Below are 26,569 nucleotides of genomic sequence, written 5' to 3' on the forward strand. Positions count from 1 at the left end.
GTCATACAGATGGCTTCATCAATAACAAGGAATAAAATGAAGACCAACTGAGGGCCACAGAGATGACAAAGCTGTCTATAGAAGAGCCAGAAAACTGAATTTTTCATAAATTTTGTTACATATTCTTCTAAGCAGTCACATTTGAAGTGAGCCACCCTCAATTCCTGAGCATATGCTACTGTTATTAAAAAACTGTCTGTTGCTATATGCACAATACATTTGCACCAACACATCACTGTAGAGGACTGTGTACACAAAATCATTATGTTGACTTTTTTGAGCAATTTAAAGGATTGTTTTCAGATCTCAACCCTATAAATGCTAATTTTCTTCCTCCTCTTCTTCTCTTCTTTACTGATGATAAATTACTGAAGGGAAAAGGAGTTTTAGCACCAGACTGCCTTAACTAGGTTCTGACCCTCTTTTTCTAGTTAATAATTCTGTTTTGTAAATATTATCTGAACTCTGGTTATGTGAGGAACAAAAGGAATATAGAGATGAGTAAGAACTATACTCCTGCCTTAAAGGATCTTGGGTTTTGGTTAATTGCCAACCAGCAATACACAGTGTTTGGATGGACAGCAACACCTTAGGAAAAGACATATTTAGAGGTGGGAGGATCTATCAGGATTAAGTCAGGTTGGTCAACACTTTGCCCAGTTTAAATGCACTCAACATACTTCTAGGCACAGCCAAACATTTTCCCTCTTGGCAGTACCTTTGTGTCTTCATGTCTTTTCTTCCAGGTCTCAAAACCCACACACACCTTCCCAATCTGCAAAGGTGCGAATCTTCTCTATAATCTTCCCCAGTGTCCGTCAGCATCTGGGTTAGGGGCTCCCACACGTGGCTCCTCACCACAAAACCTCCACCTACTTCTCCACAGAACCCATGAGGCTTCCACTCTACATTCCCAAATGACACAGAATGCACATTATGGCCTTACTTTGAAGTATCTTAAAAGCTAAACCACCCCTTTCTCTGAAGAAATTATAATCTGTTAATTGGCCAAATTAATGCTAATGTCAGCATTAATTGCACAACAAGGCACTAAATTATGAGGTTAAATCAAAGGTCACAAACTGATTGTTTTGTTTGCACAGTGTTTTGAAAATCTGCTAACCAATCAGCTAGATTTCTGGGTTTTCCAAAAGAACCTGAAGATCTGGCCATGCCAGCAACAACAGACTGGCATGGTGGCAGTGTCTCCTTTAGGCAGGGCATGAGATCTCAAGTCTCTGGTCTTCTGAAAATTCTTGTGAACACCAAGGACCTGGGCTATAGATGCTATGTCTAGATCTCATGCTGAAGTTCAAGGAATATAGCAGTAAGTAAAACACAAAAGCCCCAGCCCTCGAGGAACTACCTGTGGTTTTGAATAGATGCTGAAGGAAAGGGAAAGCACCCCATTAGGAACAGCAAAGTGAAGGCATGTCACGTTCCCAAGGAACTCCCTATTAATGGGATCCTTGAGGGAAGTGAATCGTCACACCCTATTTTATCAGTTTCGAGATCTAGATTGAGCATGCTTAAAGGGGAAGGTACACAGTTAATTTGTGAGTCCATATAATTAAAAGATTAGAATATAAATTTATATATATATATAAATATAAATATAAATATAAAACAAATGTTATTGTCACTGAAATTGATTTCTAAGATTCCCTCATGGATTCAAATATCTCCATATCTTATTTTCTGCATTTCTCACATATGACCTAAACATGTATATGGTTAAATCTATGAACATCTTCAAAATAGCATATTTGCATTTAAAAACGGCATGTTCTTCTTTACTCTTAACCTTTAAAAGTAGCAACAAAATGACATTTTATATAAGGTTATTTTAATACTAAAGATCTCAAATTCACAGTCAATTCTATTTTTGACCACAAAGTGAAGCCCTTATATTTTGAAGATTTCTAAGTACCAATTCTTGTCTGATGCCCTTAACTTCTGCCTTGCTGACCTGTACTAAAACTTCTTATGCCTGCTAATCATATAACAGGGAAATGAATAAAGGATGCCAGAAAATTGCTTAATGGCTTGAGAAATCTATACAGAGGTGTAGGCACATTCTAATTAAGTTCTCCTGATGCTAAAATTGCAGAAAATCACAGGTTGCAACAGTAGAGACAGTGTAAGTGAAAAAGGCAAGGAAGAGAGAGCATTACCTGAACATATTGTTTAGATAAATTAAAATAATTTCATCCAAAAAAGTCTGACTACATCTTAAAGCCTTAAACCAAATCATACTGTTTATTTCACAACTTGGGTTAGTAAGAACATGATTATCATTTAGGAAAATGGAATTCTTCTCTGCGAAATTGTTCCCTAACTCAGTTATCATCACCACCACCATCATAGTCATTTGTCTAGAAGTATACACATTATCTTCAGACAATCTTGCTCTGTATGACTCAAAGAATTACAACTCAGAAAAATGGGTGACATTGGTAGGAAGACCAGGCTATACATTAAGTGACTCAAACCAAGGACTTCTGGCTGCTAAGCTCATATTCTTCCCACTACACTGTTCTAGCTCTTTCTCAATAATAACTTAAATCTAAAGTAAGCCTTTAAGAGGCTGCCAAGATCCACTATCTCATTAGATCTCAGTAATAATCCTGAGAAGTAAATAGGGCAGACATAATCTCTCTAATATACAGGACACTTGGAACCCAGGGATAAAATGATTTGTCCAAAGAGATTGGATCTAATGCCTGGTAATACCCATAAGACATAAGTAATTACTAAAAAAATACCGTGTGCTACTGAAGGATGTTACCTTTAGAGTAATCACATCTTCAAAGAAGTAGAGTGTATCTGTTACGCTTGCATTCTAGGGATGGTAAATACTAGGTATCTGTACTGCGTCTTTCCCACCATAATCCTTCACACACTCTTTCCTGCTGGGTCTGAACCCAGCCTCAGAATCTTCTTGAAAATACAGCTCCAGGCAGCCCCTATCAACTGACTGGCAAGATAAGCCACCCAGGTAAAACCTGCATTACTTACCCTGACTCTCTTCATTTAGGTCCCACATTGTATTACATTTGTTTTTGACATCCTTTCTTTGCTTTTCATTTGATAACTGCCATTCAAGCTTCTCACATTATTTCACGTGTGTATATACTGTCTTCTCCCAGTACCAGGACTCTGCCTTTTATTTATCTCAGAACATCAACTCAAAGTGTTCTGAGTGATGGAGACAAATGTATGGTATTTATGGAAAAAACTCAGGTTTAAAAAAACACACCTGGAACAAAAAGTTGCCGTTGTTTCTGATTATGGTTTAGACCAGCGTAAGTAAACTTCTCTGAAAGGGGCCATATTATAAATATGAGCTTTGTGGGTCAGGTGGTCTCTGACACACCACACAGCTCTGCACTGCAGTGTGAGGCACCGCAGACGATCTGTAAATAAATGTATCTATATTCCAATAAACTTCACTTGTGGACACTAGAGTCTGAATGTCCATACCATTTTCACATATCACAAAAAAAGGATTCTCCTCTTGATCCCCACCTCCCACCCCCAATTAAAAATTAAAAAGCCATTCTTAGCTTGCAGGCCACAGAAAAGCAGGAGGCAGGCTGGATTTGGCCCACAGGCTGCAGTTCATGGACCCTTGGCCTGGCTCTGAGATTTTCAAAGTGAGAATTTCTGGTGCTCTACAAGATCCAGTCAACAAGTCCAACTCCCTGTGTGTGATTGTGAGGCCGGATTTTCTTCGTGTTATCAATGACAAGAGACTGAACACAGACGCAAGTACAAGGGTCCAGCTGCCTTCTATTAAGGCAGAAATTGAAGAGATTTGCCAAAATGTAAAACAGCGTCTCTCTTCTCACTAATTCTTTATGGTATTATTATATGCATTATTATATTTCAGATACTCATAAAGCTGTTTATGTTAACATGTAATGGGCTTATTATTGATTTTTAAATGGATTATTATATTTTAAATTCCTCAGTTTTGATTTCTAACATGATGAATATCAGTAGCTATAACCCATGTGAACCAAAGCTCTCTGGGGCCCTCAGTAATTTTAAGAATGTAAAGGGATCTTGAGAGCAGACAGTTTGAGAACTAACTGCTGACTACAGCTGGTTGACTCATTCCTGCGGCACTTCCACCCACCAGACAGACCACCTGATTTCAGTCTCCATCCTGACTTCTCCCCACCTAAGAGCTTCCTGGCATTTCTCTGATTAGATCCTGATTTGGTAAAATGTAATCCCCTGCAATTGATGTTCTTGGATAATGAACTGGTGAAGACAAGGTGGCCATCTTCATGAAAGGACCTTCAGAAACATGCAGGCCACAAACACACATCAGCCTTTACTTCGCCAAAACAGGCAACGTGATGCAACGATTTCTCCTTAGCTTGTATTTTCAAACCTTAAAAAAAAGGTATTGGGATTCCTTGCCTCCATGAGAACATAGCTCAAAACAAACAGATTTCACTGGCTCCTTTATAAATCAGAGACCCTTTGACTTGGCCCCGCAAAAACTGTGGGAACCCTCAGGGCAGCCTGAAATCTAAAGAAAGAAAATTCATCAGACCTGATGCCAGTTTATTGGCAGTGCCAATGATAATGCACAGTCAATTGTATTTGCAACATCTTTAAGAGAGGATTAACATTTGGTTTGTTCTGTTGAGATTTAAATTTTTTTAAAGAATATTTTAGGAAATAAGAGGAAAAGTGGTCTTATTTCCAGTGTTACCATATAAGGAAACCTTATATAGGGAAGCATTTCTTTCGATATAAATTAACTTTGTCATAAGGTTGACCTGTCTATCCAAATGATGTGTACTGCTGGCCTTGGGAATCTTGTCTGGCCCCCAACCCCCAACCCTAATTTTAGAGAGATTTAAACAGTAACTATGATTTCCAACATTAATCATTTTGTTGAATTATACATTAACTAGAAAGTGTTTTGCCACAAGTATATGACTCTAAAAATCTCTTATGGAATAATAACTTTGTAAATACCGAAAAAGAAATTTGTATTTTAGGATATTTATCTTCAACCTGCATTATAAAATACTCAAAATAAAATAAAATAAAAGGAATTATAATCAGATACTAAATCTGCCATAATTTGTGATTTTGGCTCCAACTAGTAAAATAAAACACTTTTGGCTATTTTGAACAACACCAAAACTGAAATTCACTACCATCTTTAAGATCAGAAAGCCACTAGCAAATTATTACCTGTTTAGGGGATTACTACTCATTTGGGCAACAGTGCAAATTATATTAGAAAGATTTTGGTAGTTGTGATGCTCAATGAAGAACAGAAAATAGCCTTAAAATGTGGGGAAATGCTTACTGTTTAAATCTACAGTAAAAGCAAAAGTCTCACCATGATTGCAAAACATTTCAAATTGTGAAACTTAATCTGTAAAATAGACAAAAGTAAGCCAGCTTCCTCAGTTAGTTTTGAGATCTCAGCATCAACTTAAAGAAAATGCTTATATTTAAAAGAAAGCCTATTTCAAAACACGAATCCCTATACTTAGTACAAAATAAAGCCATAAATTGGTATGTCGTATCATACAACATTCCTCTTGTTCCATGTGTATGCAAATGAAGGCGATGTGAAACTTAAGTTTTTAAAAAACTGACTTACTCCACTCTTCAATTCTTTAAGCAATAAAAGTGCCTCAAGCCAAAAAGAAAAAAAGACAACTGATGCCAAGGTAAAAACAATCAAATTACATAAAATCGGTATGTGAATTTCAGGGAAAAAAAGAAAACAAGGATATGTGTACTTCACTGAGTAGAAAAGATGTATTGCTTCTGGCAAGTACTGTCTACAAAACGTTTTTTTATATGATAAATCATTTTCCCCATTCTCATCTTAAAATAAAAATTATGTTAATTAAAAAACCTGAGTACAATAAAGTTGATTAGGAAGGCAATAAATTTCAAAATCACATGGAATTTATACTATCACAAAGATAGAGGGATCAAGAGAATTTTGGTCCATATTTGAGAAGAAAAAATATAGTCTGAATAAACATTGTTTCTACTATCCCAAAGCAACAAAACTAGAATCAAGTATAGTTATTTTAAAGCTTGGCACAGCAGTTTAAAATTTGAAAAACACCCTTATTATTTTAATAAAATAATTTTCAGTTTTATTTTTCCCCCCATTCCCCTCCCCAACACGGGGACAACACAGTGTAAATTTCTGTAGCTGGTAGGGAATTTTCTTAGCACTTTGTGGAAACTGTTGGCTTTCAGAAACAGACAGGCTGATTTGAACCAAAAGTTAAGACAAAACACAGAATTGCAACAATAATAAAAAGCCATTTAGGAAGAGGATCAAGCCAAGCAGATAAGCAAACTTCATAAAATCAGCTTTCTGGGACTGTCCATCAAGTCAGTTCCCTAATTTCAAAAAGCCAAAGCAAAGCAAAGCATGCTGACTTACATTGCTTCTTCAGTTCTCTCAGCTGTTGTTTAAACTGCACAAATTTTTCATTGTTTTGAAAGTCTGCATCAGAATTCTTATTCTGTAAAGCCAAAAATTTCTTCTCCACTAATAACTTTAGATCTGGTATATTCTCTGGACGTTCTTCTTTTACCTGACAATGACAATAAAATTATCTTAGTTAAATGTTATCAATAACACAGTTTTGTAACATTATTTTTACTTCATCTCATTCAAATGAAAATACAATTAGGTAGAAAACAGAATCCCCTCACTAGAGAACCAAAGTGATTGGGACTTGTTCCAGGACAGATTGCTGGGAAAAATGGAGGGAATCATTCATCCCATCTACTCATCGCTTTCTTCTTCTTCTTCTTCTTTTTTTTTTTTTTGCTAAATTTATTGGGGTGACATTAGTTAATGTTAATTAGTTAAAAAGATTATATATGTTTCAAGTGTACAATCCTGTAATATATCACCCCAAGTTCAATCTCCTTCCATCACCCCCTTTACCTTTTCAACCACCCCCAGATAAGCACTTTACTGTTATCTGTGTCAATGAGTTTTTATTTGTTTTGTTTGTTCATTTGTTGATTTCTGTTTTGTTTTTGTTTTTTGTTAATCCTCACAAAGGATATTTCCATTGGATTTTAGAGAGAGTGAAAGGGAGGGGGAGAGAGAGAAACATTGATGTGAGAGAAACACATTAATTGGTTGCCTCCCACGGGAGCCTGAACCAGGGCTGGGGATCAAGCCTGCACCCGAGGTACGTGCCCTTAACCACAATTGAACGTGGCACCCTTCAGGCCACAGGATGACACTCTATCCACTGAGCCAAACCAGCTAGGACTGTTGTTTTCTGTTTTATATCTCACATAAGTGAAGTCATGTGGTTCTTGTCCTTTTCTGACTTATTTTGCTTAGCATGATACCCTCAAGATACATCCATGTTGTCGCAAATGGCAATATTTCATCTTTTCTTACGGCTGAGTAGTATTCCACTGTGCCCTAACTTGCCTTCTCCCCACAACTACTGGAGAAAAATGGCACACAGCCCAATGCTGTGAGCTCCACTGCACCAGAACCTGAGCACCACTTCTTCCTTTAACCCAGGTCTGCTGGGTGCCCTCCCCTGCTTCACCTGCAGCCACTCCACCCTCCATTCTCATCACTCCTCCTTTCTGGCCCTCTGCATCAGCAGGTGAGAGTGGCTGCGACCTCACAAAAGAAGTTGACACTTTAACCTTGAACTTCACCATCTGCTGCCACAACAAGGAATAAATGTCTCCTATTCTGTTCAAAGCTAAATTCTCAATCTATGTTCTTGGTTTTCCTCCCAATATTTTATTATAAAAATTTCAAATGTGAAAACTTGAAAAAATTCATTGTATTTTACCATTCATCTACTTCCTGGATGCCACAATTAATGTTTTGCTATGAGTGCTTTATCACACATCTATTCATCTGTGTCCCTCTATCTATCCTCAACCTTGTTCTCAAGTTCATTCTGAATTCCATCTTCATCTCCTTCAGAGCAAACTTTCCCCTGTAAGTGCTTTCCCCAAAGCCTTTAAATTGGTTCTTTACACCCATATTTAAAAACAAACAACCTCTTTAATCCCTGCCCACTCCCCTGCTATTTTCTCTCCAAGTCCAGATCCTTGAAAAAAAATCATCTATACCCACTGTTTCTGCTTCCTCATCCTCACACATGACCCACCCCCATCGCTGCTGGCCCCCACTTCTCTGCAGTGGCTCTTCTTCAGGCCTTCATAATGGGTCCCTTGAATCACTGGCCTTTTCCTGATGCTCCTGCCACCAAGCAAAATTCACCAAATTCTCCCATGTGCCCTGATACGCTCTGGACAGATTTCTTCCACAGCCCCAGTAATATTCGATTGCACTTATTTTTACATGTTTCTTTTCCCTAATAACATGTAAACTCTTTGGAAAATGTCTCATTTATCACTGTGTTGCCAGCACCTAGCACATAGTAGATAGTACTCAATACATATGTACTCAATATATTTTAAAGGAATTAATCTGATTCACTCCAAATAGATTTACCCATTAAAACCCACATTTTATCAACTGTTAATAATTATTAGAGCATAAAATACACTTTCTGAGCTGGAAGATAACTTGGAGATCATCTAACCTTGATACCTACCTTCTCCAATTTCATAAGCAAATAATATGATATAGAAAGAAGTTAAATGATTTATCTACTATCATCCAGTTAGTTAGAAGCAATGCTAAGACTGCAAGATAGATACAAAAAATTATTGGTATTGATATAATCTTGCTTAATTGCTATGCATTTTAATTAGCTAAATCAAAAATGAAAATTAAGTATAAAATCAAAATGCCTAAATTTATATTTATAGTACAGAGTGAAGGAATTAATTGTGTTCTCATTGCATTGATGAAACTCTACCAGTGCTGGACCCACCAGCAAAGAGAGTTGTGGAAACAGAGAGAGGCTTTAATGACAAGTCTTATATGTAATTTAAAAATTTAAATAAGCCCTAGCTGGTGTTGCTCAGTGGATAGAGCATCAGCCTACAGACTGAAGGGTCCCAGGTTGGATTCCATTCAAGGGCACATGCTTGGGTTGTGGGCTGGATCCCCAGTAGGGGGTGTGCAAGAGGCAGCCGATCAATGATTCTCTTTCATCACTGACATTTCTATCTCCTTCTCCCTCTCCCTTCCTCTCTGAAATCAATAAAAATATATTTTTAAAAGTTTTTTTTTAATAAGTCCTGTAAGGCTAAAGAAACAATAAAGCTCAATTTGGAAAAGAGAAGGTAGAAAGGCAATTTATTAATGCTTTAAGTCTCAGGAATAAGAGCTATTACACATGGTGACTACTAGCCTCTACCCCTACACTAAATAGAACAAGATGAAACAAGTTCAAGATTGCAGCATGAAGAGTTCAAAGTGGATATAGAAAATAAATTATGAGTTCTTTGAAAGGAATCATAGTCTCTTTTTCTGGATTTATAAAATATAACCAACTCACATCCACCTGAGATGTTAATGGTAATACTACAAGCAGGCATACAGATGAACCTTCTCCAGGTCTTTAATGAGTCAAATTATTATTTAATCTGGGGTGATCAGAAAAGATCTGGTCTGAGCAGATGGTCAGTAAATGCAAATGTTCTTTTTCAACACAGTCTCTAACTCACTCAACATACTTAATTTTCCTAATTTAACTACAACCACAGCTGAAGAGATGGAGAGAAGGGGGAGGGAAGATAGAGGGAAAAGCATTTTGAGGTTGACAGCATGGCAATCTGAAATATGACTAGGAAAACCTGAATAAACCAAATTTAGTGATTCAGAGAACTTTTCTTCCCCACAGCCAGAACCTCAAGAGAACTGCTGCACAGCACATAAATTCATAGCAGCAGATATCTTCTCTGGAAATCTGATGTTACAGTTGGCATAGCTACACACTGCAAAAAGAATTACTGCACTCTAGCTTTAAAAACGAGAGCCTGCAAAATATCAAATTCATTATCTGTTTAAAACAATGCACTACATGGGGATCAACTATATTTTTAATGGTTTCTTGCTTTGTTTGTATCTTCAAGAGAAACAGATACATAATCCCAAGAGGGAAATAAAAAAAGCCATTGGTTGGTAGCTGATAATAAGTGTTATGAAGTCTAAAAAAGGGAAGGATAGCCCTCATTTTCTAGGACAAATTTAAAGTACCTCCAAGAACTTTGGGAGGGGAAGAGAGGATCTATTAGATCCCAGGCCACCCCCTCCCTAAGGACAAAGCCCTAGATACAGGACCTGACACCTCAGTGAATTAAAGCACTGGGTACACTAGTATGCTAAGGCTGTTAGTGAGCCACAGACTGGGTGGCTTTAACAGGAGAAATGATTTTCTCACAGATCTGGAGGCTAAATGTCTGAGACCAAGGTGATAGCAGGGTTGGTGTCTTCGGAGGCCTCTCCCTTTGGCTTGAAGACAGCCGTCTTCTTGTGTCATCACGTGGTCTTCCTTCTGTGTGTGACCGTGTTCAAATTCTCCCTTCTTATAAGGTCGCCAGTCATATTGGATTAGTGCTCATTCCAATGACTTTATTTAAACTTAATCGCAATTTAAAGCCCTGTCTGAGGTACTGGGGATTAGGGCTTCAACATAAAAATTTTCAGGGAACACAATTCAGCACATACACTGGATTAATGAATTTTTTAAAAATATATTTTATTGATTTTTTACAGAGAGAACAGGAGAGGGACAGAGAGCCAGAAACATTGATGAGAGAGAAACATCAATTCAGCTGCCTCCCGCACACTCCCCACTGGGGATGTGCCCACAACCAAGGCACATGCCCCCGACCGGAATCGAACCTGGGACCCCCCAGTCCACAGGCTCTATCCACTGAGCCAAACCAGTCAGGGCGGATTAATGAATTTTTAAAACAGAATTCTTTAAATAGTTTACAAATGATTAATCTTTATACCACTATAATTTTAAAATGATAGAACTACTGAGAAGTAAACTTAGCAGGTATCATACAGACATAAGGAGAATTTCATACTGCCCTCGGGAGAGAAAAAGTCGTTTTAATGCATCACCCACTTACCCATCCAGTATTCAGTGAGTGCCCTCTATGTGCTAAGCAGTGTAGCTAAACAGGAGAGACCAGAAAAGTGGATGGGAGCAGATGGTAAACAACTCTGGGAGCCAGGCTATGCAAGTGAGCCCTGACCTGATATGCAGCAGAAAAGACACTAAAATATTTTAAGGATTAAAGCAATAATACCATGAGAAGTTTTAAAAAATTATTACTATGGTTAAAGTATTATAAGATGCCCTACAGATAGAGAGGGAGAATGAGGTTAATGCTGTATGTTAACTAATGGCAAAGGGGCTGGCAGGCTGGTCCAATTATAAATGCTATTTGAGAAGCAGAATGGCTGAGTCTTTTCGTGAGAGGAAGACCAGGACTGATGATGACTCTAAGACAGTCAATATTTAATATAGCCAACTAGCTACTAACATTTTCTTGGGAAAAAAGGGGGCAATCCTGAATGTCTGTTTAACATCTCAGTGGAGAGATTAGAAAGCGGTCAGAAAGACATTTAAAATGAGAACATGGGAAGAAAAAGAAGAGATGTGAAAGCAAAGAAGAAAGCCAGGAGTGAGGAATGTCACAGAGAAAGAAAAGAGAAAACTTCCATAGAGTGATGCTTGTTCTTTGGGAAAAATGATACAAGAGAGCTCAAGTAAGCTAAGGTCTAAAGACTTAAATACTAGGCACTCAGTACAGAGCACTGAAACTATTGATCTGTCTCAGCCTCATAGCCTGTGAAGCTGCGCTCAGGCAAGGCTTATTCCACTGGTGTCCAGTCCACAGTAGGTGCTCAAATGATGCTGATGAACAAGTGAATTACGGGGAGGCCAAATTATGCTGCACTGAGATGACAAAAGAGATTCAAGGAGTTCTGTGTGAACAAATGAATACATTTTGGTGACAAAGGAAGGAGAGAGTGCAGGAAGTAGATCATGGGCAAGAGAGAGCTAAAGGGACTAGTTTATTTGCATAGAGGGTGACAGTAGCTTGAAGTGAAGTTGACATGATGGAGGAGAAAGAACATAGATCTCGGGATCCAATAGGTCTCGGTCCGCCCTATGCATGAATCTTAGGACAGTCCTGCTAGCTTCTAGACCAGTGATGGCGAACCTTTTGAGCTCGGCGTGTCAGCATTTTGAACTTAACTCTGGTGCCGTGTCACATATAGAAATTTTTTGATATTTGCAACCATAGTAAAACAAAGACTTATATTTTTAATATTTATTTTATATATTTAAATGCCATTTAACAAAGAAAAATCAACCAAAAAAATGAGTTCGCGTGTCACCTCTGACACGCGTGTCATAGGTTCGCCATCACTGTTCTAGACCTTGGATTTCTCTCCTTTCTTAATTAGGCACCAGGGATACCCACTTAAATGCTGCAAAGACTCAATTAAATCATGTTTGTGTTTAACTTTGGCATACAGAAATGTTAAGAAGCTTCAACTCTTTTCCTTCCAACTTTAGCACAGAGCCCTAGCATGTCTGTGGACGCAGAAGAAGGAGCCAATGGGGAAACAAGTCCAAAACATTAAGAGAAAGCAAGTAACAGATTTCAGTTGAGAAAATCATTCAAGTACTAGGACAAAAACTAGAGAAGGAAGAAGGTGACCTGTTGGGGAAGCGCAATAGTCTCTACCTGGTGTCATAAGTGCCTCCAGGGCTGGGTAAGCAAGGATCTGAGAACCTGCCCCCAAAGTGTAGGACAACAGGAAGTGGTGAGGACTGTGTTGAGTAGCAGGCACCAGCCCCAGGTGAGAGGAGGCTGCCACACAGCTCTGGATGACTGCTGCCTCCTGAGAGAGCAAGCCCTGTTTTTAAAGAAAGGTTAGAAATCTAGATTGTTGTGAGACATTTTCTTGTTTTTAAAACAATATATAGTCCAAACAATACATCAGCCCACAGGCCATGAATGTGAAACCTCTGTTTAATGCAAACAACATGTTTTAGACATAAAAATAAAAGTACTCTTGAGATCCACAGTATTTGGTGGGGTGGGGTGAGGGGGTGGAGGGGGTACTGCAATTCTCAGACTTCTTTCTACTTTAGGGATGAAATGTGGTCCTCTCAAGCAAGACAGAGAATAATGGGGAAAGAAGGGTGTGGGGGAGAGAAAGGAAAGTAAAGAATCCCATTTTGACATGTTATTCCAAAGTATTTATGACCAGAAACTTGGGCTCTAGACTTGCGATTAAAAATAAGACTCTGCTACTCACTGAATGACCTTAGAAAAGTTACTAAATGCATCTAACCTTGGTTCCCTCACTTGTAAATAGAAAATAATAACAGTGTTCACCTCACAGTGTGGCTGAGAGGAAGAGATGAATGAAGCAGTAAGGCACAGAGCTGACTGTCACAGAGAATATGCAATGAGTAGCGGTTATTGTTGTTGTTCTCATTTTGTGTGTGTCTCCAGGGGCTGGATGTACAGGTTTGCAGCTCAGCAAACTGACATGGAAATACCCATGTGGAGGGAATCAGTTTGGATTTCAGTGGAAACCGTGGAAATAAATGGGATCACCAGGGGACTAAATACACAGAAACTAAAAAAGAACCAAGAATAGAACTCTGGAGAATGCCACACTTATGAAGCAGCTAGAAGAGTCTAAAAAGAAAAAGCACAAGAGTGAAAAAGACAACCAAAATAAAGTGTCCAAAAGTCTAGGAAAAATATCAGGATCTGTCAAATGCTGCGGAGAAATCAAGCTCATAAGGACTGAAAGTGGCCATTGGCCTCAGTGACGGGTCACTGGGGACTTTAGCAAGAGAGGTCTGCACAAGGTGCTGACTCCGAAATATCCAGGTCTTTGTCTAAGAACTGTTTCAAAAAGATGGAGCAGTGACTGGAAAACACACACAGAATCCCAAAAGTTCCATGAATTCTCCAACTGCTCAGTTTCAGCTCAAAATCACTTGTAAATGCGCATTTAAATGGAACCCAATGCTCCTGTAACTGCAATATCAATGAGGTGACTGTCAAGAACTCAGCCTGGTTGTTTTTAGGGAAAAAAGATAATGGTAGAATAAAAGGCGGAACTCAGTCCTTACCCATAGTGAAACTACATATTATTTTCAACATGCTTTAACCTAACTTTTTAAATATTTATATGATAATATACTTTATTTCTTTTAAATAAGACTGTGTGTGTGTGTGTGTGTGTGTGTATGCATGCAATGACTCAAAGTGTGTCATTTTACTGCCAGAGGGCAAAGTCAAGGTCTCCTCCAATTATCATTATTGCCTTATAGCCACCATCTCACTGGGAGGGAAGATCACAGAAGCTAAAGATATTAATGGGCTGACTCATTCACACACTTTTGAATCATGTGAGAATCTAGCACAAAATCAGTCATTCTTGTAACTGAACTGAGACTCAGATGAATTTACTCTCTCCAACAGAGTCACTGTTAGATGTCAGGCTCCCAAAATAACTCTTGAGATCCACAGTATTTGGGGGGGGGGGGTACTGCAATTCTCAGGCTTCTTTCTGATTTATATTTTAGAAATCACACAGCCTTTAGAAGTTTATTATGGGTACATAAGAGTGATAAGCAATTTGCTTTGTGTTCTGCTCAGTACACTAAGTATTCCAAGTTCTGAGTCACAGTCAGCTTGATCTAAGGCTATGGGGTCAGCTTTCATGCTGGGTATCCAGAAGAAATGGCCTAGCTGGTCCTAGAACATTCATTCAACAAATATTTACTGAGTCCCAGTTGGGTACCAGGCATATGCTAAGCACTGAGACATTTATGGAAGCCGGCCCAGGCTTCTGACACACCACCAACCCAACTGGTCATGCACAGGGTGAATTTATATAGGCCAACACCGTCTCCACCTTTATACAGCAAAAAGGCTTGGTAACGTTTTTATTGAAAGGCATGTCCAGGCTAAGAATCATTATGCTTTCCGTGGCTAGAACCTAATTGCATGTACATGGGGAGACACATCACATTTTCTACAGAGTTTACTATACCGTCTTCGCTCTGTTTAAAAAAAATCACACACACTAATGATGACCAGCATGAATTACACCCTTCATCTCATGCCAGTTTCTGTTGCCCATTGCACAACCTGCACTGAACTCTTTGGACCCAATTCTTTATAGTTGAGTGAGTTTCCCTGTGCCATTATTTAGTTTGATTTCTGACAAAACACTTAAGAGAGAATACTTCCTTGTTGAGCATTACCACACATCCCATGGACTTCACAGTTTGCCAAGGTGCTGTAACACACCATTAGTGAGCAGTGGCCACCAGACATGGAAACATCTTTCCTCCTTCAAGCCTTTCAGCAAAATGTTGAAAATGAAAAAACTTACACAGTGTGAGAGAGTGCTACTGGTCTAGTCCTAATGGGCCAATCCTGTGGAACAGGCCGTTGTCTAACAGATGGCAGTTGAGTGAGGCAACCTGCCATCAATGTGCATCTGTTACTAAACATTCATGCTGTTGAAAATCACTCTAATTTTTCACGGCACCATCCCCACTATAAGACTAGGACAAACAGGAGCCATAGCAATCACCTATTTACACAGAATGCAGCATTAAGATTACCATATTGGAGGCCAGGAAGGGGGTGGGGGTGACAAACTGTTGATTTTGTTCTGTTTTGGCAGAATTTAAAGACATGTGCATTATTTATTTATTCATCCATTCAATAAATATTTACCAAATGCCTACCCCACGCAGGCATGGTGAAAGGCATTGGAAATGCAATGCAAACAGACTAACCTGGCCCCTGTTGTTCTCATTGGGCTTGGGATCCAGTGGAGGAAACAAATATTATTCAAATAGTCAAACAAATATGCTACCACCAACTGAGGAAGGAAACCTATCAGGTGCTAGGAGAGAGCATGTCACAACGTAAACAATGAGGACCTTTTTCATAGGCAACCTAAGCGCTGTACAATTGAAACACAAGCCATGCTGCGGGGAGGGTGGGACGAGGCTGCCTACTGTTGTTATTAACAACTACTGTGCACTTGCATAGCACCTTTCATCTGAGAGATTCAAAGCCTGACATACACAAGAACCATTATCCCAATTTTACAGATGTGAGGAATGGGCAGCTCACAGCAGTTAAGCGTCTTGCCCAAGGTCATACTGAGTCAGTGACAGATGGTTTCAACTCATTCAAACCCCCTTTCAACCTCATTTTGCTTTGCATGTGCTTCCAATAACTTTTATACCCCAACTTAATTTTATGAAAGCATACTTGATTTCAGGCATATATTCTCAAACTTCAGGGGTCATTCTGTAACTGAACAATCAAAGGGTCTGGGCTGCCTGTCACTACTTGAGCCAATGAGGCAGAGACAGGGTTGAATCATATATGAGCGTTTATTCCAATACTGCTGGCAGTATGGGAGAGTAGCAGGTCATCCACAAAAATTTGTTCTGGTGCCCCACCATAAGCCAGCTGCTTATATTGGGTAGAAGAACAAAGATTACATGGGAAATAGGCAAAAGGGTATGCCAAATGGGCAGTTCACAGGAAATGCAGGCTGGAGATTTTCAAAGGCCTGCAGGTATGCAAAGGCTGGGGTCCTCAAAGGACTGGTGACATGCAAAAGGCTGGCAGCTCTGGTTTCGGCAACAAGATTGTTAATCTTTCCATGAAAATAGGCAGCTCCCAGATGGAGAGAATGTGCCACATTTCCAGGTGAGCTCCCAGGTCCCACGTGCAACTCCCAGCCAGGTTAGAATGTGCTTTCTTTAATCAGAACAAGACAACCATGGTTAACAGAGCATTACTAATATTTCTTACAATTATAGCTGGTCCCCAATATTCTATTTCTGCCCCTATCAATATGTTAGTTCTTAGATGAAAAAACACTTATTCTGAATTTGAAATTGCCTTTCCTGTCCACAATACCTCTGTCATTCACAGAATTACTAAATGCCTTACTTATCATCACAGAATTTCACTTAAGATTTTGCAGTGAAGAAAGTACAGCAATGGGTTGATGCTAGTGGGATTTACTGGTCTTACCAAGTACCCCATTATCCAGAAAGAGGATCTGTCAGAATGCTGTCACCTACTGAAGATTCAGTTCCAGTGCTACCTGAGCAACACCACCCCCTGAGGTTAGAGTCATGGCCCACAGGATGCTTGTAACATGTGAATAATTCATGGCATTGTTTCTCCCACAGCCAGAACACATGGGCCGAGGAGCCAGGGGACAAAGATAGAATTAGTTACACATCTCCTCCCCCTCATCACACCTAATGACCAACTTGCATTTGTCCCCATGGCTGTAACTCTAGTTCTGCTGGTTTAACAGTCTCAGCACCCAAGAAAAGAATGGTTTCACTAAGGGACTCAACAATGCCTCCACTGAGTTGAAAGCTTAAACTGCAACCTAGCGATTTTGAGCTCTTCATGACACTCAACAGACAGACAAAAAGTGAGGTTACAGAACTGGTTGGGACATGAATGTTCATTATCAAGGGTAAATAGGGTTGCTGCTACAGAGTGAGAAAAGGGAGGTGTGTGTCTGGAACCAGGAATCCTCCAGGTTTTTGTCATGTCTACTGGTAAATGATAATGGAAGTCAGAAACAACTCCACACAGACAGAATATCAAGAACATAGATACCTCAGCAATGAAAGCCCAGGTGTTACAGTCAGATAAAAACCTCCACCAGCTCAGAGTTGGCTGAGAGCAGAGAGAACATGAAATGGGTAGTAGAGAAAGGGAATTAAAATACCAACTGAGTTCAGGACCAACAGCAAAAGTTAAGACTAAAGTATCCACTCTTATTTCTTCCTTGGTTTGGCATGTACGTCTTTATGTTTTTAACTGATTTCTCCCTTTCCCTTTCTTCTAATCCTATATAATAAAAGCCTAATATGCGAATTGTCCCCTCGTGCAGTCGTTTGACCAGGAGTTCGACCACTCACTATGATATGCGCTGACCACCAGGGGGCAGCGCACAACATGGAGGCATCGGCGACACAGTGATGGCAGCAGGTGGCAGTGGAGGCACTGCTGGCCTCAATGGGCCCCGACAAGAGCAGGACCATGGCAGGATGGTGGAGCAGGTGACAGGGTGGCGCCAGGCCAAGGTGGGTGTGAGCAGGGGGCTGATCAGCAGTGGCAGCGACCAGCGGCAGCGGCAGCAGCGGCAGCGAGGGAGCGGGGCCACTGCCTGGCTCCCAGGCGCTAAGCAAGCCGGGAGGGGGGCCCTGTCCCAATGGATCGCCCCACAGGCAAGATGGTGGAGCAGGTGAGGGGTTGGCACCAGGCCAAGGTGGGGTGCCAGGCAGGGCTGTGGGGCTGTGAGGCTGGGGGTGCAAGCTGGGGCCCGATCCCTGCAGGCCACCCCAAGAGACCCCACCCATGCACCAATTTGTGCACCAGGCCGCTAGTATTTTATAAAAAGTGAGTTGGTGGCTCATTAGTTATAGGGTGCCATTATGAAACAATAATGAAAGTCATAAGCATGGCCCCAATATTCAAGACTTGGAAACTGTAACTGATAAGATGTTGTTTCTTTCCTCCTTTTGTGGAAAGAGAGAGCATGTTTTTCACTGTTATGAGAGACAGCAACGTTAGCAGGAAGCATTTTGTAGTTGTCACTGTTTGCAAATTTAAGTCTGGAAGAAGAGTGGATGCAACAGAGGTTGAGCAGCCAAGCTTGTTCATTGGTCCAGAATCTTTGGAACATCTTTCCAATGTTTGGGGAATTTCCCACCTTAGGAGTGATCCCTTACTGGGATAAGAACCAGCAATTCGTTTTCTCAGCCTCCTTTGCAGCAAGAACAAAGACACGTCACCTTGGTCCTTTGCCTGTGGCCCATTGTCTGTGGGACTGCAGTATAGAAGGTGCCAGTACAGCCCCTGAGACCAGATTACCAAGGGATTTAACCGTTAAGTCCCAATTCTACCTCATACTAGCTGTGTAATCTTGGACAAATTACTTAGCCTCTCAGAAATTTGATTTCTTCATCTATAACTCTGCCCAAATCATAGGGTTGTATAAAGAATTTAGGAATTTGAAATCTAAATGCAGTGGCTACTAGCCACATATGGTTATTTAAATCTAATTTAACACATTGCGCACCAGTAGTTTTATTGCTAGCTTTACCCAGTGGCCAGATAAGTTTCTATTGAATGAGTACAAAAAACGTTTTACAAAGTATCATACTTTAAAAAGATATTGTAAGAACACGTAATAAAAAACTTCAAAATGCAATGGGTATTTAATTTTAAGACGTGCCTTTAACATTAATGTAAAACACTGTGTAATATGAAAACACGAGAATGCTTGTGATCCGCCCACAATCTGTTAAAATGAAATAAAATTAATAATTTCATGCCTCAGTCACACTGCCACATTTCAAGTGCTCACATGCCACCTGCACCCAGTGGCTACCTTTTTACAATGCAGACAGAGAACACTGCCTTTACTGTAGAAAGTGCTACAGGAAAGTACTGACTCACAGAACACTTCCTGGCACCCAGTAAGCACTCAGATGGTAAATGCTGCTATTATTAGTAGTAGTGTTGTTTTCATTATCATTATCCTATCTAATAATAGACAAACATGGTAATTGACCGTACCTTCACTACACCTCCCATTGGCTAATCAGTGTTATATGCAAATTAACCGCCAACAAAGATGGCAGCTAATTTGCATACTGCAGGCAGGGCGGACAGTGCGATCCGCCCACCCCACCAGCAGCTGCCGCCTGCCCCGCCGCCCACCGGGCCTGCAGTCCATGTGCGCGGCCCTGCGGCTTCCTTGCCCCGCTGCCCGCCGGGCCTGCAGTCCGTGCCCGGCAGCCAGTGGGGCCTGCAGTGTGTGCGCGGCCCGACAGCCGGGGGTGGGGGGGGGTGGGGGGTGGGATGCGGCGGATCGAGTTCCGCCTGCCCCGCGCCCTGCCTCGCCCCGTCGCCCGCCGGGCCGATCGAGATCCGCCCGCCCCGTCCACCACCCGCCGGGCCTGCCATGTGCAGTGGGCAGTGGGGCGGGGCGGCGTGGCAGAGGGCCTGCCATCTGTGACCCAGTGCGGGATCCGGTCCTGCCATCTGCCACCCAGGGAGCCGGCCTAAGCCAGCAGGTGATTATCTCCCGAGGGGCCCCAGACTGTGAGAGGGCACAGGTCCAGCTGAGGGACACCCCCAACCCCCTCACACCCCTACCACCCTGCCAGTGCACAAATTTTTGTGCACTGGGTCTCTAGTGTACACTATAGCCTTAGAAATCATTTTATCTTATACCTAGAAGTTTGTACCTTTGACAGCCTTTACCCAATTTTCCACATCTCTCACCTCTGGCAACCACATTATCATCATCATTATTATAATAGCAAGTTTAAGATACAGCAGAAGTTTAAAATCGGGTAGAGGAGATAGATAAGTAAGAAGCCATTAAATGGAGTCCTGTAAGGACTGGCAGTGGTATCAATAGCAACAACTGCTCTCAATGTACAGTTTAGTTTACTATTATTATGGGCAAACTATCGAGCTAAGCACTTCACGTGGATTATTTAATTTTATCTTCCCCAAACAAACAACCTAGGAAGTAAGAACCAACACATCCCTATACTACAGGTTAGGAAATTGAGGCTCAGAAGTGGTTTAACTGCAAGTAGTCAGAAGTCTCATCGGTGCTGGAGCTGGAACTTGCATTGGTAGGTCTGTTAAACTAGTAAGTCCATCTCTTAACAACTACTTAGAAGTCACAAGTATTTCCTGAGTGCCCACTAGAGGCCATGCACCGCTCTAGCTGCCGGGAATACAGGAGTACTGTACACAAAAGAGAGCAAGTCCCGGCCCTCATGGAGCTTACACAGTAGTTGGGAAGAACAATAAGAAAATACATAATTAGCCGGATGGTAGTAAGTGCTGTGAACAACAATAAAACAGGGCGGGGATAGGTGAGCTCTTCTATGATGAACGGCCAGGGAAGGCTTCAATGAACAGATGTCATTTGAACAAAGACTTGAAGAAAATTTAAAAAGGGTAGGAGACTGAAAGGAGATGAGGTCAGAAGTAAAGATGGAGGGAGGGTGGGGCAGACCAGGGAGGCCATGTGTGGCCTTTAGCCTCTACTCTAGGAGAGATGGGAAGGAGTGAGAAGATCTGGTTTTCTTTTTTAAAGGATAATTGGCTGTTATGATAAGAATAGATTGCCCCCTATCACATACTGGGAGCCCTAGGGGATGTCCTACTACCTGCTCCCTGCTCCCCTTGGGGAGCGGGCCTAAGCCACAGTCTGGCCTCCCTTTGTGGGAGGCGACCGGGCTGATCAGGGGAAGGCACCAGCCCCATCACCGCACTGTTGCAGCCACTGCCAGTCACCGCAGCCACCAAGGTGTTTGCATCAACACGGACTCCAGTCCCTTTACCATGAAAAAATGACAACTTTCTTTAGGCATTTTCAAGAAGTGTCTTTCATAGGATATGACATTTCTTTCTTTTTTTATCCTCACCTGGGGATATGTTTCCATTGATTTTTAGAGAATGTGGAAGAGAAAGGGAAAGACAGAGAGATACCTCAAAGTGAGAGGAACACTTTGATTGGTTGCCTCCTGCATGAGCCCTGACCTGGGCCGGAGCCAGGGAGGAACCTGCAACCTAGGTACATGCCCTTGGTCAGAATTGAACCCAGAATCTGCGTTGGGCAGACCGAGGCATTATCCACTGAGCCAAACCGGCTAGGACAGGATATGACATTTCTTAACCCTCCAGCAGCAAACCTTCCTTTTTTTCTCCAGGAGTGTGGTAAAAAAAACCCTAGATCACTTTTTGGACTCTTATTACCCAAGTTACTAAGAATATTACCAGTGGCATACAGGGAGCTTAGCCAATGAGCAGTCAGAAAAGGTGTTTCCTCTGTAGTTCACACCAATTGCTGGTTTGGCCCCTGCCCAGGCCTAACGCCTCTGGCGAGTCATTAGCCCTGGGCCAGGGCACCCCCAGCTCCCAGCAGCCGTGGCCATCAAGGATCACTGGCTGGCTCCTCTTCCACACACACTCACACAAGGACTGGGGCAAGGACTACTTCTTTCATTGTTCAGATCCTGAAGCATGATGTCTCTTTACCGCCAGATAAGCTTCAGTATCTCCTGCCACTGCTGAATTGTATGGAAAAGAGAAGTTTATCGGAAGGAGTATAAGAAGGTTGAGATCCTCATAAATGAGGACTTTTCTAGGAAACTTGACTTTGATGGATGTAACACAGAATAAACAGGCAGAATAGGGATTATAATATAGACTTTGTGTATTGGGCCCCTAGTGGTATTATAAGAGCACAAGGAGTGATACATTTGGCAGACAGACTTGGTGATGGCAGGGAGGGCTAATAAAAAAGCAGCTAGTCTAAGTTTGCAAAGGGTGAGAAAGAGTTAGCTATCTGAAAGTGAAAGAAGGGCACCACCAGTGTGCTAAGGCAAGAGAACATTCCAAGAATGAGCATAAGAGTGGTAAAAACGAGACTGCAGAGCTAAGCAGGGGAAGCTTGAAACTACTTATTCCTGAGAGCAGGGATTCCTTACCACAGGGCAAAGTTGTGAAAAAGGAGGGAAAAATAATCAAATTTTCTATTTAAAAAGACCTCTTGAGCTACTAATAGAGAGAAAACATATCAGAAGAGACAACACTTCATGCAGCAAACTTGCCATAGGAGACCTGAGAATGTGAAATGGGGGTGAAGGAGGCGAACTGATTGGGGGTGAAGGAGGTGAACTGATCTGAAAAGCAATAAAATCTGGCGATGGAATGAGAGACGTGAGGAGCTAGGAGGAGCAAGGATGCTAACCATGTTTCTGATGTGGGAAACTGGGTGGATAGTATTGCCACTTGCAAAGCAATAGGAGCCCAGAGAAAACCAGAGGAGAAACTTCTCTCGGGGACCTCTGAATTTGAAGAGCACACTTCCGTAGAGATGTCAGACAGACGCGAGGTCTGGAATGGAACTAAGGGCTTGGGACTCAGCAGCATAAAAACTAAGTCAAATTGTAAGCATAGATGTCACCTCTCAGGAAGAGAGTGCAATGTGAGAAAAGAATCAAAGAGCAGGTAGGCATACCCAGATTTAATGGATGGCAAATGGATGAAGTGGGGTCCACCAAGGAGGCTATGGAGAGTGGACGCCAGGAGAAAAAACAGGTGTGTGGTCATGGAAGTCAAGGGAACTTGATTCAGAAAGAAGGGAGTTATTAGCAGCGGTGAAGTCGAAGAAGAGAACGAGTGAAGGTTTTCACTAGGTGTGCAACTGCGGGCAGGCAGCCTCCGCTTCCTCTCCTACACAAGTGCGTTCTGTGTTCTACACCCTGGTGATGCGGATAAAGTACCTAGCACGTGTTAGACCCACAGGGCACAGAAATAACGCTCTATTTTTATTACCACATATCTTATGCATGCTAGACAGGCAGGTCCAGGTAACAAGGAGAACGGGGGTTGACAGCATGAACTACATGGGGCCGGGGAGGGAAACTGCAGCTTGAAAAGGGCAACTGGGAGGCAAGACCTAGAATCTTTTGCCTTTCCCCCCACCTCTCTCCCAGTGCTCCCCTCCTCCCTCCTAAATGCAGTTTCTAATGCAGAAGCTCCCCGGCCCTGTCAAAGGGGCCTTTTAAGCATACCTTCATGTTTACACCAAGCACTCTGCTTGGCCATTTACCACAATCCTCAGAGTTTGTGACAGAGATGCCAGACTCTTAAAAGGGCAGTTCACAAATAAATGAGTGTCTGTGGATATGAATCTATCGTTTAGTGATTTCAGAAGTTCTTCCAACAGTTTTTGAAATGATAGGCTAAGTAATGTTTATCAAATGAAATATTCTAACTACCTGATTAAGGAGACCTTTGGACAACCAAATTGACTCGGGTTAGTTTCGACACTGGCAAAATGACAGTCACATAGAAGTTTCCCAGGTGGCATATACTTTCCTATCGAGAATTAAGGTTTCACCCTTCTTGCTCTCACCTCCTCAAAGACATGGGGTCAGGTGGACCTAGGAAATATGTCTCCAATGCTTGCTTTGCTAATGTAAGAAACACGTGGTTTAGAAGAATTCCACCGATTTAACCTAAACTATCCCCGTCCTAACATAATTTCTTTCCTACTCTCTTTTCTGTAGGATCAGCCTTGCAATTCTTTCAATACACAAAGTCTATATTATAATCCCTTCCCTACCTGTTGATTCTGTGTTACATCCATCAAAGTCAAGTTTCCTAGAAAAGTCCTCATTTATGAGGATCTCAACCTTCTTATACTCCTTCTGATAAACTTCTCTTTTCCATACAATTCAGCAGTGGCAGGAGATACTGAAGCTTATCTGGCGGTAAAGAGACATCATGCTTCAGGATCTGAACAATGAAAGAAGTAGTCCTTGCCCCAGTCCTTGTGTGGTGTGTGTGGAAGAGGAGGGATATACACACCTGCTACTATCTAGCCCAGTGGTTCCCTACGTGGGGCACACACCCCACAGTGGGGCGATTTATTTTTAAGGGGAGCAATTTGAGAATGAGTTATTGACAGTGAATTTTTTGCATTTCTTTTGGTTCTAAGGGGCCTCATGTACAGTATATAAATATGTATTGTGACAGACTTATGCATTTCAGTTCTCTATTATATGTTTTGAAACTTTATTTCTATTTTTTCATACCACTTCATATTATTTTTTAAACAATTTCTTAGTGATTTCTTCCTCAGTACTTCAACTGTCCTTTCATTCTTTTATTTTTCTCTTTCATGAATGAGAAGCTTGTTTAGACCAAGTTAATGTCCTTTTAGGCTTCCTCCACATGAATAGGAGTTCACTTTTTGAATAAGAACTATATGTCACAGGGGAGGCATCAGCATTTTAGAGATGCTTAGGTGGGGCATGGCCAAAGAAAGGTTGGGAACCACTGATCAAGCCTAAAAATAAGCCGGGGTGGGGTGGGGGTGGGAGGAGGTTTGGGCTGTGTTAATTTCATGGAAGCCCCTTCTTTCCGAGCATTCTGGTCCAGGAAGCCGAGACTGCTGCTCCTGTGCCACGGGGCGGCACCCCGCCACCACCAGGCAGCTGGGAGGAGGCTGTGAGAGCTTCCCCCAGGCTCCATGTCTGCCATGGGTCCTCCGGTCACACCCTCCATGAACCCGAGGATCCTATAACCAATACAACACATTCACCATTTCTGTTGTAACCAAACAGAAAACTGATGTCCTATGACTATAGAAACAGGAAAAACAGAAGCAAAATATCTACTCTAGGGCTACTACATTTTTCTCTAACTCCGTAAGTTAACTTCTAACTCTCACAGGTGCCCTGAGGGTTTGGGTAAATAACAAGTCAAATCCCTTATGCTGATACCATGCCACACATACCACCACAGAATGAGGGCAATCCCAGGAGCGAGGCCCCAGGCCCCGTCCTTCCCTCAGTTATCACATCTCACCCAACACAATAAAGACGATGGGATTACTAACCCCAGCAACTGATTAATGCTCCTTATCCCTTACCTGCTCCATTTACTCTTGCCTATCAAATTCTCTGATGTTGCCTTCTCTATAATTAATATGGCTTCCTCATATTTGAAATTACTTCCCACGACTAAAGCTATCAAATTGCCTCTCGCCTTCCAATCCCTTCCCTCTGAGAAAGAGTTCCTGACTAAATGAGAATGAATGCTATCCACTGCTAACCTAATCAAAATCCCAATGCACCACAGGAAAATTAAAATAATAAACAAAAACTGGTTTGGTGCTTCATAGTTTATAGAGCACTTTTCAGAATAATTTATGTAATTTGATTCTTGCTGCCCAGAGAGATTAATTAACTTCCTTGAACCAAACACCAAATAGGTGAGAACCCCGAGGTGGCCACCGAGTCTGGAAGCGCAGGTAATACCATTTCATAAGGCACTGTAATATTATACCACTAAGCCAGCTATTGTGCATTCCCTGACATTTCCACACTTAGTGGCCACCTGTACACTCCCGACCTTCTAGCATAACTCATTTCCCTCAACTCCCCCATACTTTTACTCGGAAGTGCTCAAGAAGGCAACAATGGAAAATAACTTGGGATGATACTTTAAAAATTTTATAAACGAGCTTTCACATTCTGTTCTCCAATTTAACTTCAAAACCACCTGGTGCATGGAGACCAAAAGAGGCAATTCATGCCAGCTCCAGTTTGGCTCAGTGGATAGAGCGTCGGCCTGCGGACTGAAGGGTCCCGGGTTCAATTCCGGTCAAGGGCATGTACCTTGGTTGCGGGCACATCCCCAGTGGGGGGTGTGCAGGAGGCAGCTGATCGATATTTCTCTCTCATCGATGTTTCTAACTCTCTATTCCTCTCCTTTCCTCTCTGTAAAAAATCAATAAAATATATATATATTTTTTTAAATGCCACATACTGGCCGCATCACTCCCTTCTTCACGCAGACTTCTCCCTCACTGCTCGGAAAACTGGTCATGAATATATCTGATGGCTCACCTGGCAGGACGACAAAAGTGCCTCAACTGAGAATCCTGCCTGGCACAGAGCGAGCCCAGAGAATGTTAGTTAGCTGGGCTTACTAT

At 41.6% G+C, this 26,569-nt stretch overlaps 1 protein-coding gene across 3 annotated transcripts in view; it reads right to left on the minus strand.

The window, feature by feature from the left end:
• The window catches only part of NSMCE2 (NSE2/MMS21 homolog, SMC5-SMC6 complex SUMO ligase), a 218,262-nt gene that overhangs the window by 132,691 nt on the left and 59,002 nt on the right, over positions 1-26,569 (minus strand). For all 3 annotated transcript variants that reach the window (XM_023751936.1, XM_006086304.3, XM_006086305.3), the window contains one exon: positions 6,446-6,599. In XM_023751936.1, coding sequence (XP_023607704.1) covers positions 6,446-6,599 — 154 coding nt within the window. The remainder of the gene's footprint in view (positions 1-6,445; positions 6,600-26,569) is intronic.

The sequence above is a fragment of the Myotis lucifugus genome, unplaced genomic scaffold (assembly GCF_000147115.1).
Source record: "Myotis lucifugus unplaced genomic scaffold, Myoluc2.0 scaffold_27, whole genome shotgun sequence".
Lineage (NCBI taxonomy): Eukaryota > Metazoa > Chordata > Mammalia > Chiroptera > Vespertilionidae > Myotis > Myotis lucifugus.